The sequence below is a fragment of the Gigantopelta aegis genome, chromosome 12 (assembly GCF_016097555.1).
Source record: "Gigantopelta aegis isolate Gae_Host chromosome 12, Gae_host_genome, whole genome shotgun sequence".
NCBI lineage: Eukaryota > Metazoa > Mollusca > Gastropoda > Neomphalida > Peltospiridae > Gigantopelta > Gigantopelta aegis.
Genome location: NC_054710.1, coordinates 37,502,038 through 37,516,671, shown reverse-complemented (window position 1 = coordinate 37,516,671; position 14,634 = coordinate 37,502,038). Strand labels below are relative to the sequence as shown.

Sequence of the window (14,634 nt, the reverse complement as noted above, 5' to 3'; positions counted from 1 at the left end):
TTTATTATATCTCATATTAATTTAATAAAAACTAGTGAGAACAATGCAACAATATGCCAAGTTATAAACATATTTTCATACTTGTTGATGAGGATAAAATGTAAGTAACAACTAAAGCATTTTGGGGAAAACATTCACATGATACTTCTTCACACTGAATACACATATTTATCACACAACCATACTCCATGCGAATGTGACCCGATAACACCTATTTGATATTCTAAAGTTGTATCACGTTCATACTCCATATGAACCGATAACACCTATCTGATAGTTTAAGTGACGTCATGTTCAACAGCCAATAGTATAAATCTTCTTTAAATAAGACTTAAACTGGTGTTTATTTTCATAGAGAAAAAAGAAAAAACAAATATAGCCTGAAATGGGTTGCATGACAAACAAAATTATCAAGTTATTACATTTTGACATCAAGTTTATTTTGCTCAAATTTTATAATGATGTAATTGACTCACTGAAGCATGTCATCAAATACACACTTAAAAAAAAAATAACCTGATATTCCATATTTATAATTACATTACATAGATGACACATCTTCCTTTGTAAATTGTGATTGTTACTTTCTTTAAAAATGTCTATGACTAATATTCATTTCACTGGAAGCACTACTGCAATTCTGAATAATGTGAAAACTAAAACAAACTTCTTATAAACATTATGATCTTGTCAGAATCAATTACTTGCATAAATGTACCTTATAGTTTTGACCGATGCAATCAATTTAGTTTTTTAAGCTAGTAAATAAAAGCATGTATTATGAGTAAAAGGTTGAACCTTAAACAATATTAAACCATAATCTTTTACCTTATATTTAGGTGGAAATACAATATAAATACTCTTACAGAAACATTCTAAGAATATCCAGTAAATTTTGCATTCAGACCTCAATTTCTTCTTTATATGGCAGCAGTGGTGCTTTCATTATGTCTCGAAGACAGAATCCATCCGAGTCCAAGTCAAAAGTATGGCCAGTGAGCGCAGCTATACGATCCCAGTGTCTTTCTTTCATTGCTTTGTTTGACATCAACTCGAGGAGAGGACAAGACTCACTGAAGTCGTCTATTTTCTGCTTTAGATCTAAGAAGGCCTGCCAGTCTTTTAATCCTTTGGGCAGACGTCGGATTCTGTGATAAATTTAAAATAAAAGTATGGTTCTGCAGGTATTCACTGGTGATTAAACAAAACTATAAAGTGCCAAATTGACGTCTGTTTTTCTTAAACGAATGCGCTTAACCTTCTGACCACTGCAGACGAGGTATCTCGCCCAACGTCACATCAGTCGACATACTGTACACTGTATACAGCGCATTTCCTCCAATTCATATTTCCCGCTGTTCTGAACACAACACTCACTGGAACCACTTTATTAACAGGAAATATGGAAGACAACTCAGTTTCCTGAATCTTTAGATTCTCTTTTTTTTCAATGGAAAATATGTTGTAATTTTGGGTTTTTGGCAAGTATTTTTGTTTGATAACAATGGCGGCATGTCGCGTTCATTTTCAGTGTTCAATAGCTGATTGTGACAGCTATTTTATAATAAATTTGATAATTTTACCGACAACGAAAATCACCAAATATTGGGATTTGAATCGTAGTTCATTAAAAAACAAAAAGATTCTGGTCAGAAAACCACTGTTATTGGGAATAATGGACATTTTACTGTGATCAAACGGCCATGAGCAAAGAATACTATTTGCTTGAAAGCGTAGCGTAAACTCTATTAACGTGCCTCTATTCAATTAAGGTTTAAGCACATCTTTCCCACACCCAACCTCTGGCATGGCCAGTGGTCGAGTTTGGGACAGAAACCAGACTACACAATATTTAAGTGATGTAATCATATTAGAGGCCAAAAAGTGCACAATCATGAATAAGACTAAACTAGCATTTGCACCACTGTTATGCATGGCTAAGAAAGATGAAATTTCACTGGTTACTATAAATATTATTATATAACCAGCTAATATTAACCAATCAGGAAAGAGCTTTAAATTCATAAAAGGGTTATCAACATGCGTAAATTAGACTGTAAAAAACATCAACATCTATTTGGAAAATATTCTATATTTTTTTTAACATACCGTATATCGCTGTGTATTAGCCGACTTTTTGATACAAAATTTATCAAGTCAAAGGCTGGGGTCGGCTTATCTAAGGAGTCAACATTTTATTGGAAATGTAAAGTTAGAATAGTGACGTCACGGCTTGACTCGATCTATTGTCATTATTGTGCTCTGCATTTCCGCTTTCATAAAGGTTCAATATTGCATTTTAACACAAGCTATTACAAATAAAAGATATTAAAATTGTATATATATGTTCATCTTTAACCTTCTGACTACTGCAGGCGAGATATCTCGCCCGACGTCACGTCAGTCGATATACTGTACACTGTATACAGTGCATTCCCCAATTCATATTTCCCGCCGTTTTGCACACGACACTCACCGGAAACGGAAATATAATTAAAGAAAAAAGATTTTTTTTCAAAATGGTGGTTTTTGTTTTGATTTTTTCAATTGAAAATACCTTGAAATTTTGAGTTCAAAAGTGGTTTTCGGCAAGTATTTTCGCTTGACAACAATGGCGGCACGTCGCGGTAATTTTCAGGGATCGATAGCTGATTGTAACAGCTAATTTGATAATAAATTTGATCGTTTTACCAACAACGAAAATTACCAAATATTGCAATATGAATCGTAGTTCGGGTTTTTAAAAAAATTCTGGTCAGAAAACCACTGTTATCGGGAATAATGGACATAAATACTGGACAGCTGGCCACAAATGCCCGTAAGTAAACGCAACTTTTTCGATTTGTTGCCAAATTTTAATCACCATTAGCCGATCTAAAATAATAAAAATTACAAAAAAAGACACGAAAATAATACTTACCGATTCATATATGAACTTTATTTCATGTATTTATGAAACATTTAAGTGAATATATGTGAGTAAAAATTATAAACTTGTACCCACTCAACGTGGTTTTTGTTAAAAATTAATCCAGTAGTCTAAAGGTTAATAAATGTTGGTGTTTAAAAGTTATTTAGTAATATTTATCTGTTTAAACAACAATAAATGGTGACCGATCAAAACAATTTCGGAAAACTTCGCAGGTCACGTGTCATTACAAAACTGCTTACTAAACCGGTGAACACGTTAATTGTTCCAGCTTCATTTGTTTTGTTTGTCGGCTTGGGATTAATCGACACGGGTGGTTGGGTATGGTAGGGTATAGCCGACTACATGTAGTAATGAAAAGACCGATTAGCACAATCAACAATGCAAACAGTCACTGTGTTTTTAACGTGTGGCTGCAATCAAGAATGTTTAGGTATATTTCGCTATCTTGGTACTTATATTTTACGAGAAATAAATTAACCGGACACCGTTTCTATAAACAGAAATCGGCTACTGCTTCCGGATAAGTTTGCTGTGACAAATGACGTTTGAAAGCAGATGTACTTTGTCATTTTGTAGACCACACAGACATCTGACTTGGTTAGTTTTATATAGGGGGGTCGGCTTATATACAAGGTCTATAATTTTAAAGCCGATTTGGAGGGTGAAACTAGGGGGTCGGCTAATGCATGGAGTCGGCTAATACACAGCGATATACGGTAATGCCAATATTTATTAACCTTTGGACTACTGAATTCTCGTCGGAGTTACTTCCCCTCAGTACTGGATTAATTTTGGGGAAAATCAGTTATAGCCAGTACCTAACTTTGATCATATATAATGATTGAAATATTTAAGAAATGCATAAAATAACTTATGTATATGAAACAATAAACTTTTTTTTTCTTCTTTTTTTTGGCAGACTTTTTTTTCTTTGTTTTAATAAGAAGAAATAACCATTTTTAAAAATCATTTTTAAAAGTAAACAACATTATGAATGCCTAGTAACACATTTGATTACATGTATCATATTTTCTTTTTGTTATTTAAATAAATAAATAAGTAAGTAAATAAATAAACAAAACAATTAACAAACAAATAAATAAATAAACAATGTTATGTACATATATACAGGATTGCGGACGGAAGAAAACCGTAACAAGTAAACAGTAAGTATACTGGGTGTTTAGTTTATACTGGGTACATTTTATTGTTGAATTATTTTATTGGTCAAATAAATTAAAGAATTAAATTTCAATAAACAAACACTATATATACAAATACTGCCTTGTCTCTTTGTTTCAACAGAATAGTTTTTGTTTCATTTGCCCTAATTGCCTGTTTCATTGAGTTGTTTTGTGCACTTGATTTTAATATTCATGTCTACTTGTCTACCTGCACTTGAGCACCCTAAGCATTTATAGCCATCCAACAACCCATAAATGACCGCAAGTCGGACTTTCTCTGGCTTGACATAAAGGCCCAGTTTCGAACATCTAAAAACAATCAGTGTGTTGCAAAATGTAACTTCAAACAAATAAAAAAAAACTTTTTTTCCACCACTTACAACACCTGTGGATACTGAGATAGTGGCTCAGGTGTTTATCTGCCCTGTCTACACCACCCATGTACTTTGTGTACAACTCGATGGCCTTTGGTTTCTCAACATCTCGGTGGAAGTTTGGGTGCGTCTTAGACTTTGTGCGTTTCAAAAAACATGAACAATTGTGAATTGTACTCAGTACATTTATTTGTCTCTTATCAGTCCATGAGAGAAATAACATTTTGTCATCCGCAACAACCTTAACTGGGTCACCTTTTTTTATCTTACACTCTTTCACCTCATCAGGGACACCGCGTCGATTTACCCGCATGCTCCCATCTGGTTGTCGGCAAGATCCTGAAATAAAGCAGGAAAGGTAAAAAAGTTGTATGTGTACACATGTTGGGCAGTGTTATACAAAGGCCAACACAGAGTTGTAACAACAGAATGAGCAAGACCGTGGTCACGTACAGCATTTTCCTTACCGCAGTACACTTGCCAGTTGTATACATACCCCGTCTTGGCGTCGGCCAACACCCAAGCTTTCAATCGCCACTTGTGTGGCTTGTTTGGCATATACTACATTAAATTTGTCCTACCTTTGAATGAATTCATGCTTTCATCAACACTCACCTCTCTGTCAAGAAGGAAATATTTTTGAAAACTGGCAACGAGAAGGTCAACAAAAGGCCTCACCTTGAATAATTTGTCATGATTCGGGTTGTCATGATTCAGGTTGTCCCTCGGCACATCTCTCGAGTTGTCATTGAGGTGAAAAAAATTCAAAATTTGTAAAAACCTGTCTCTTGACATGATCTCTCTGAATCCAGGCATCTCAAATACTTTATCATTTGTCCAGTAAGATGAATAGCTTGGACGTTTGGTGACTTCCATGGCTAACAAAATTGATAAAAATGCCCTGATCTCACCTGGTGAAACATTTTATCACTGCTGAAAATTTGAAACAAATTTCAAGTTTTCTTTGCCACCAACTGAAACAAAATACTAGTCGGCATATACATTGGTTTGTGTGACCATCAAATTGATAATTTCATCATTGAAAAACAAACTAAAAGTATCGTACTCACTTGAGTTTTCCGGTATGTCTTGTGGTCCCGAATTCTGTCTAAAATCAAAACGCCAGCCGTGATCATACGCATTTTGCATTGGGTCGCCGATGTTTACATCCTCGATTTCCTCCACACTTTTGTTTTCACTCAATTCATCACCATTCATTCCTTCTGTCATTCACCCTAACGCTTGCCGATATTCGACACCGGTAAAACCTTCAAACTCACCATCACTTTTGCTGTCAGAATTGCCGAAAATTTCATTCAAGTCACCGCCAGCCGCCATTTTTGTTGCTTACGCGATGCAAAAATCCATGAGAAAAACCCAGTGTTTACAAACACAAATTACTGATCAATGTTCAATTCTGACAGTTCAAGTCTTCCGCCATATGCAATTCAGAATGTTCCCTAAATATAACTGACACGTCATTTCTTCCCAAGATGCATTAGAAACCGCTGGAAATACGATGTAGTAAAGCAGGTCTCAATGGCGAGATATCTCGCCTGCAGTACTCAGAAGGTTAAAGAGATGGTGAAATACAACATCAAACACAAATCATACTGAAAGTTTTTAAAATGAAAAGCTCTGTAACTCGACTTAACCTTTAGACTACTGGATTAATTTTGACAAAAAAACATATCTTGAGTGGGTACATGTTTATAATTTTTACTCATATATTCACTTAAATGTTTTTAAAATACATAAAATAAAGTTGATATCTGAATCAGTAAGTATTATTTTTGTAGGTTTTTATAAATTTTATGATATTTTATATCAGTTGATGTTGATTAAAATTAGGCAAAAAAAATTAAATCACATTTACTTACATGCATTTGTGGCCAGCTGTCCAGTATTTATGTCCATTATTCCCAATAACATTGGTTTTCTGCGCAGAGTTTTTTTTTAAAAAACAAACTATGATTCTTATCACAATATTTGGTAAAAAAAATTATTGGTAAAACAATCAAATTTATTATCAAATTAGTTGTCACAATCAGCTATCGATCCCTGAAAATTACTGCTACATTGAAAAATCTAAAATTAAAGACACAGGAAACCGAGTTGTCTGTCTTTCCTGTTAATAAATCAATTCTGATGAGTGTCATGTGCAAAATGGCGGGGAAATATGAATTGGGGAATGCACTGTATACAGTGTACAGTATGTCGACTGGCGTGATGTCGAGCCAGATATCTCGCCTGCAGTAGTCAGAAGGTTAAGAAGTTTGACAAAGTGAAATATTGTATTCAAAATACAGAGTGGGTAGGTACTACAAACAAAGGACCAACACACATTTTTATCTCCATTACATCTCCATGTTGGTATATATATTACCTAAGTTGTAAGTCAGTCATTTCCATGTTTATTTTATCAATGTCCACATCCTCCCACAGAATATCAAAGTAGCCATTAATCACTGTCATCACTGTCGTGTAGAGACCGTATAGTTTCTGCAACAAGTTGAGCTCCTTTCTGATCTTGTCCAGTACTGGATAATCTGTGACTGAGAGCCCAAACAGCTGTTCTCCAGAGGAGTAGGTTTTGTATTTACCCCACAAATCATCAAACTGGCTCTGAAAGACAATAAAAATAGTATTACTGTCTGAAGCTGACCTCACTGCAAAATTAATATCTGGCAATAATTGACCCCTCCGTACGGCGTGATTGACAACCGCGCTGGACCAATCATGTTTCGCGGTTCAAAAAACGCGGGCTGTAATTTGCTTGGACGCCATTAGGTTAGACAACATAATGTTTTTCGATGTGTAACGTTTTTGTATAGTTAGCATTAAAATTAGTTAAAATAATTGCCTCCTCCAGCTGAATTATAATCACAGTAAACATATACTTCTGCTGACAAGTGTTAACAGCGATGACAACTATGCGGAGCCTACGACTGACGTCAAATCAGTGTTTTCCTGCGAAACCGTCACATGGTATTGAAAGTGAAGTTTTGCCGAAATCCATCAAAATTCAACTGATATATAAATTCTATGAAGGTAAGAGTTTAAGAATCACTTTCCCTCCAATGTAATGGAATTTACTGACTCATTTAATCAATCTTCGATATATATATTGTCGTTAAACTGCACACAGACGAATGGCCAAAATAAACGTTTTGTCAAGACTTCCGATCGTTCCAGCATTCAGTTAATGTAGGCTTAAGTTAGGTTTAGGGTTAGTGATAGTATTAACAAGCTTGCTGGAACGTTTGGAAGTTTTTATCTTTTTTTCCTTTTCTTTTTGTTTGCATGTGTGTAGGCGTGAGTGTATGTATGTGCTTTTGTGTGTGTGTGGGGGGGGGGTGGGTGGGGGAGTGAGGGAGTAACCTATATGGTTGTGAGCTTTAGGGGTATAAGGAAGTATTGTCTGGAAAGTTATAAATTAGGCAAATTTTATGTAGGGACCCTGAAATGTTTTGAAGCAAAATAAAATAAAATAATAATAGTGATTTTTTGCAATCGGAACAGATCTGCTGGTTATGGTTTCTCAGTTTGATTCGATTTAAGCTAGTGCATCACGACTAGTATATCAAAGGCTGTGGTATGTGCTATTCTGTCTGTTGGGTGGTGTATAGGCCTATATATAAAAGATACCTGGCTACTAATGTAGCAGGTTTGCACTCTAGACTATACATGTCAAAAGTACAAAATGTTTGACATCCAATAGCTGATGATTAATAATTCAGTATGCTCTAGTGGTGTCTTTAAACAAAAGAAACTTTAACTTATCCATTAGTCCCCCTCCACCCCACCCTCAATTAAAACAACCCAATTTTACCATAATATATATATTAAAACAATTCCTCACCTAACAGCAGATCAATTACCAATCTTGGGTAATTTATAATAAATACTGGTAAGACATTTTATTATTCCTTTATTGTTATTCTTAGAATTTTCAACTTAATGGTTTCTGCCAGAGGCTACTGAGGTTAAACTTATATACCCTAAAATCTTACAAATTAATAGATATATTTTTTAATGTTTAGATAAATGATAGTAGAAGAACTGCTGTTTATAAATGGTCATGTGTTTGAAATGTAATGTCCTAACACTAATTTCAAAACATTTCAAACCCATAACCACCTCGATGAGGCACTTACATCTCTTGTTTTTATTACCTACCCTAAATATGATTTTCTGTTGGAGACAGTAGTTTTGTTTTTCATCATTATTTTATACCCCAAAGTTTAGCAAAGCATAGGCATTTTTCTTCTTCCACATGTCATCTTATATGTAGCTTTGTGCAAATTTCTAATACAAATCAAATAACATCATCAAAGTTAAATACATTGTTTACTACTTTTTTTAATTTACTGCTATACTTTTTTAATTTTATACTTTGTTTAGAAACACAGATTTTGTTTCCTGTTAAAAATATGTTTTCCTAAAATTAAATTAAACTTTAAATTAATACAACGATATGTAATTAAGTTACAGACTAATGTACTTCTTCAAATGGATGTGAAATAATTAACGTGTTTGTTTTTATATATTTCAGCAACTGGACCAATGGATGTGGAGCATTGATTAGATGTCGAAAATGAGATTCTGAAGACAAACTATTAAACAAATTACATTGCATCTTAATATTGAGAACATAATGATAGAAATAATAGAACAGTTTCAACTGATATGTGAAAGAAAAACTGGGGCAGGGGGTGAAATTGCTGCTGAAACTGAAACACTTTCAACAATTTCATTTAATACAATATTTTGTAGGTTTTTTTGTGTTTGACATATTGCTGCTAAGGAGTAATTCAGACTTCCAAGACGTGGGATTCAGTTTGACACCACCCATCAAATGGTAATCCTTAATTGCTCAGTTGACTGTACAAGTTTCGAGGATTTGGAGATAGATGCCACAGAAAGATACATTTTTGAATAAATATATTTACCTGTACCAGACTGCATGGGGATTAATATGTAAAGACCCTCTCTTTGAGAAAAAAGAAAATGTTTGGAAGTATTCTTATAATAAATATTAAACAAATTGTGCGAACTGCAATCTGTGGTTTAGTTTCATGTTAAACTAGTGTAATATATAATTTTGCCTCTTTTTAAAAAATGTTTTATTATTATTATTAAAAAAAATTACATACATTTTTTAAATTAAATTTTTATTTTGTATAATTATTATTGTTCTGTAAGCATAGGTTGTCTTATAATATTTAGTACTAATTTTTATCTGCCTATACCTCTAGAACAGATAAATCTTTGTGAGTACATGTTGTGCTGACAGTAGGATAAGTAATGCGGGGGGGGGGGGGTGAGATTGGGTTGTGAGCCAGAAGCTTTGTTTGATTTCCAACAGTTGTTGCCACAACACATGAGTTTATTATTTATTTAATCACTGTATTGTACTGGCTTAATTGGCAAATATTTTACAGGCTGTCCAGTGATCATACTTTTTGGTATTTTTCCTACTTTTTCTTCCAAATACCTAGTTTTTCTTACTTTTTTGTTTGAAAATGCTGTGAGTTGCTGTTAAAGTGTGCATATTCCTTGTGTTATGAGAATTATTTTTAATTTTTCTTGGCAGCAAGATCTATCTCCCAATTTGTGCACCATATAATCTCAACATATTAAAAGTACACCCTTAAAGCCAACATATTTTCCAATGATTAACATGATTATAACGTAGTGTGTATGTATGACATCAGAATCTAAAATATATTATGGAAAACTTAAATTTATCATGTTAACTCGGTTTTACTGTGCATCAGCATTCCTATGGAAGAAAATATGTATATTGATTAATATAGTGTACAGCAATTTGAAATAACTGTATAACGTGACCGTTACATAAGATTTACATTATTTCTGATAGAACACAAAATGCATGTACAAATTGAGCACCACATAAAAAGGTGTTTTTTCAACATGAGCATGAATAATGTCGCTATATACTGTTTCAGTCCCACTTTAGTTCTACGTTTTCCTACTTTTGTCCAACATTTTCTATATTTTCATTCCTAATTGTGTCCAACTTTTTCAAAAGGGTGTGCTGGACAGCTTGATTTTATAGAGGGGATGGGGCACCCAAACGTACACAGCCCTAATAGGTCTTGTCAGAATGAAGACGGGCCAATATGTTAGTATACATAAAGATGTGATCCCCACCAACTCTCCCAGTTGTGATATTTTTTTTTTTTTTTTTTTTTTTTTTTTTTTTTTAAATTTCGTGTATGGCTTTGGTTTCATAAATAGGGCAAGTGCCATATATCAGTTGATTCAAGCAGTGCAGCTATGTAAGAATACACCCCCATAAACTTTGCAATCCCACAATCTAAACCACTGCCTGCATAATTTTTGCACAGGCGACTGTATCCTGCAATAGTTTTGTAACCTTTCGTGCATAAAATTATGGTACACTGATAGCATTCCCATACGCCTTGTATTTTAATGTTACTGCTCACGGCCCCCACCTTTTTTTTTATTTTTTTTTAAAAACAAAAACATTTAACGCAACCTGACCAAAAATAAAGATGTCACGGTTTTAAACAGGCTGGGTTGCGGCCGTGCCTTCTATACTCTTGTTCCTCGGCATATCGGGATTCCATTAATATAAAAGTCGAACAACAAAAATTAAGATGAAAAAGAAACAAACAAGACATTTTAATTTATCAGTCCTGACAAGAAAAGTTAGCATAGGATGTTTTAAATCATCTTTTGCTTGCATTCGACGTTTGTCACTTCCGGGTTCTTGTGCTTCGAGTTCGATTTACTGAAGTAAAGATGGTTTCGTCGATTTAAATCACGTTGTCATTGTAAATGTACCCTGTAGTGAAACACTTGAATGTCTCTTCCTGTCGGCTTTTTAATTAAACAACGATATTTCTAAATACATTAAGACGAAAACTTAATCGGCAGATCATCTGATTTTGCTATCGACCTATGCGAATTGGCAGCCATTATTGAATGTTTGTCTAACCTTGCATCACGTGTCACGGGGGGCGTGGTTAACTCGTCATACGGAGGGGTCAATTAATTGCTAACCTAACATAGATTATACGGAGCCATATAACATATTACCTCATTGAGCATTGATATACAATCCTTTTGTAATACTTGTTTTAATTCACTCTAACATTAGCTAAAAATGACTCTCCTTGAACTGGTCTTTGTGGATTGATGGAGTGCCAGTGATAGTTCCCCTTGAATGTCCAGGTCTGTTATGTTATCTTATCTGGGGCAGGTTCAATGTAGCTCAGTGCTAGAGCATTTGCCTAAGGTGTAAATGGACTGCAGGATCATTTGCCACAGTCAGGGGTGATAAACGTCTCATTAATTTTTTCATCCAGAAGGGAGGTTGGATAAACATAAACAGTTCAAAGCATAATATTTCATTATTAAATACTACTACTCTAGATAATACAATTTAAGTAAACCAACCGAGTACTTATTATTTTCATTAAAACATGGAAGTGATGTTGTTATATTAAAATAACAGTAATAATTATCCTCGAGTAACCGTGAACCGGCCTATTAATGGGTAATGGTTAATTATGTGCACATTGTAATGTATGATCGATTTAATAAAATAATGTGTTAACTTGTTCAATTTGTTGTCAAACTCAATCAACAAATGTTAAAATCCAAACCATTTTCTGTTGAGAAGAGATTAAATACATGTCGTAGTCTAATGTTGACATTCTTCAGATACTCCCATAAACTGGGCTATTGTTTTTCAAGAATGGTGCATGTCAACAACTCTTATACAATAAATCTTCTAAGCAAATGAGACTTTGACGATGACAGTGGTGTAAAACTGTTGCTTATTTAGGTTTATTTAATATTAAAGGCTATTTAATATAGTGCATACAGTGCAAAATGGCGGTTGTGTATACATTTCAAACATGTATAAAAAATATTTTGAATGTCTACTTGTCCTTTCCTCATTTGTGCACTTTGTTTTGGGGAAGGTTTTCTTAATTCAACAAAAGCATTCCAGTGTCAGAGTTCACATGTATGTGGATTCCTTAAAAACAAGTCATATGTAAACAGACCGGTTTATGGGGATGGGGTAGCCAGGTTCACGTTTTTTCACGATGAATCCGGTGGAGACCTGAACAACACTTGACTGGTGAATTGCAAATGGCACAACGTGTTGATATAGAATCTCACAAGTTAGCTATGACACTAAATAAGTTGATGTGTTAATTTATGATTTCTTGGGAACATTTTAATTTATTGTATGACTTTTCAAAACAAAATTATTTATTTTAGTCATATGATTTTGTAATAGCTTACCTGGAAGACTATGAGTCTGTCATTGGCTTCAGTAGGTGATATACCTGGTGACATTGGACCAGCCTAATGGAAAAAATTGGAAATAACTTATGATAGTACCTCAAAATTTCATTAATTACACAAACACATTTATGAATCAACAAACAAACAAAAAACACTGAATTCCGCAGACATGGAAAAATTTGCAGAATTTGTATCATCGTGCAGAATAGTTGTTCATCCACAGAAAATCACTTTTCGTGCAGAACATATGCAGAATTCATAATTTTAGGTCGTGGAATTTGTCTTAATCACCGCAAAATGTGCGATGTTTCTGAATTGTAACATTAGACATGGAATTTTACTAGTGTTTACTTTCCATACAGTAATAAATAGAAGCATAAAGTGATATGCAAATGTCGTGACCAATTCAGCAGATGCTGAATGGAGTTTCTCTTTATATAATTTGATCTCAACAGGAAGACGAAGATCTTCAAATCCAGAGATAATGAGAGCTTTGGTTTTCCTGTACCACAATGAAAGACTCAAATACGACAAGTTTCTGGATTAACTTGTAGGCCTACAACCAGAGGACGGTGTACCGTAACCAGTTACTCACAGACTCAAAACAGGTTGAAAATAAATATGTAACTATTTGAACATCTAGCTTTAATTTATAAATGTTATTTTTCAGTTTTATATGTTGCAGAATTTTCCACAGAATTCATCAAATTCTACGGCAGAATATGTCACATTTTACCACGGAATTTAAATTGTTTTGTCACAGAATTCAGGGGTGTGTGCTAGAGAATGCAATTCTATATAAAATAATATAACCTATTTTGTTAATTCTTAAAATCCATGATTTAAAAAAAGAAAAATTTGTCCACTTTTTAAATTTTATCACATTATTGAAAATTAGTGAACAAGATTTATTATTATTCCACGATAAATTAATAGCCTAGCCATTGTACAAATACATACAGACTCATATTTTTCCGAGAAACTGTCAACATCTTTGTAGAAGGTTTCAACCGCTGTCAAAAGTTCTGTCTTGAACGTGGGTTGTACTGTTATCAGTTTGTCTTGGGTTTGAGTCTGCAAATGAAAATTAGAAGAATATAGTAACTGCCAGGGCCCATATATTTTAAGCTACCTTAGCGCAATGATATCATAATGTTAAGATAGCTTTGAAAATCTCTAGCCAGGATTTTATGTCTGAAATTTGACTGGATGCAGATGGCTCTGACCGTGATCCACTATCTAACTTCTATTGAGTTATGAGCCAGGAAACACTTGATATTCACTGAATCAAATTCATTGACTACACATGTATCTGTAGTTTATGATAAACAGTTTCTACAGAGGTATAATTATACTGGTCATGTATTCTACTGAAAAAATTATTTTAAGTCTAATATTTAAAATTCTTTGGGAAGTCACTTATTCATGGATATCATCTTTAACAGGTTAAAGCATTCAACTTACAGCTTTATTGAGTAGCATCTCAAATGAGTAACGAACTGTGTCCACCTTGTCATTTTCCTCTTTTGACACACTTTTCTCAAACTCAGACAACATCATGTAGGCTTCCTGTTATTGAGGAAAGAAAAATAAAGAAATCAAAATAGACATCTACTGAAACTAGGAAATGTATGGATGGGGAGGCGGAGTGGGGTAAAAGTTTGTTTGTTTTGTTTAACAACACCACTAGAGCACATTGATTATTAAATATTGGCTATTGTATGTAAACTATTGGTATTTTTGACATATAGTCACGTAATTTGCTTGATTGGTTGTACGAAAATATAAATGACACAGTGTATTTGTGGTATGCATTAGCTATTGACCAATCAAA

At 33.9% G+C, this 14,634-nt stretch overlaps 1 protein-coding gene across 1 annotated transcript in view; it reads right to left on the bottom strand.

Annotated features, from left to right (window-relative positions):
* LOC121386244 (dynein heavy chain 8, axonemal-like) overlaps window positions 1-14,634 on the bottom strand; it is a 240,158-nt gene that overhangs the window by 116,206 nt on the left and 109,318 nt on the right. The window contains exons 26-30 of the mRNA XM_041517077.1: window positions 14,265-14,369; window positions 13,761-13,874; window positions 12,798-12,860; window positions 6,877-7,115; window positions 908-1,148 (exon numbers count right to left, since the gene is read on the bottom strand). Of these exons, the coding sequence (XP_041373011.1) occupies window positions 908-1,148; window positions 6,877-7,115; window positions 12,798-12,860; window positions 13,761-13,874; window positions 14,265-14,369 (762 nt within the window). The remainder of the gene's footprint in view (window positions 1-907; window positions 1,149-6,876; window positions 7,116-12,797; window positions 12,861-13,760; window positions 13,875-14,264; window positions 14,370-14,634) is intronic.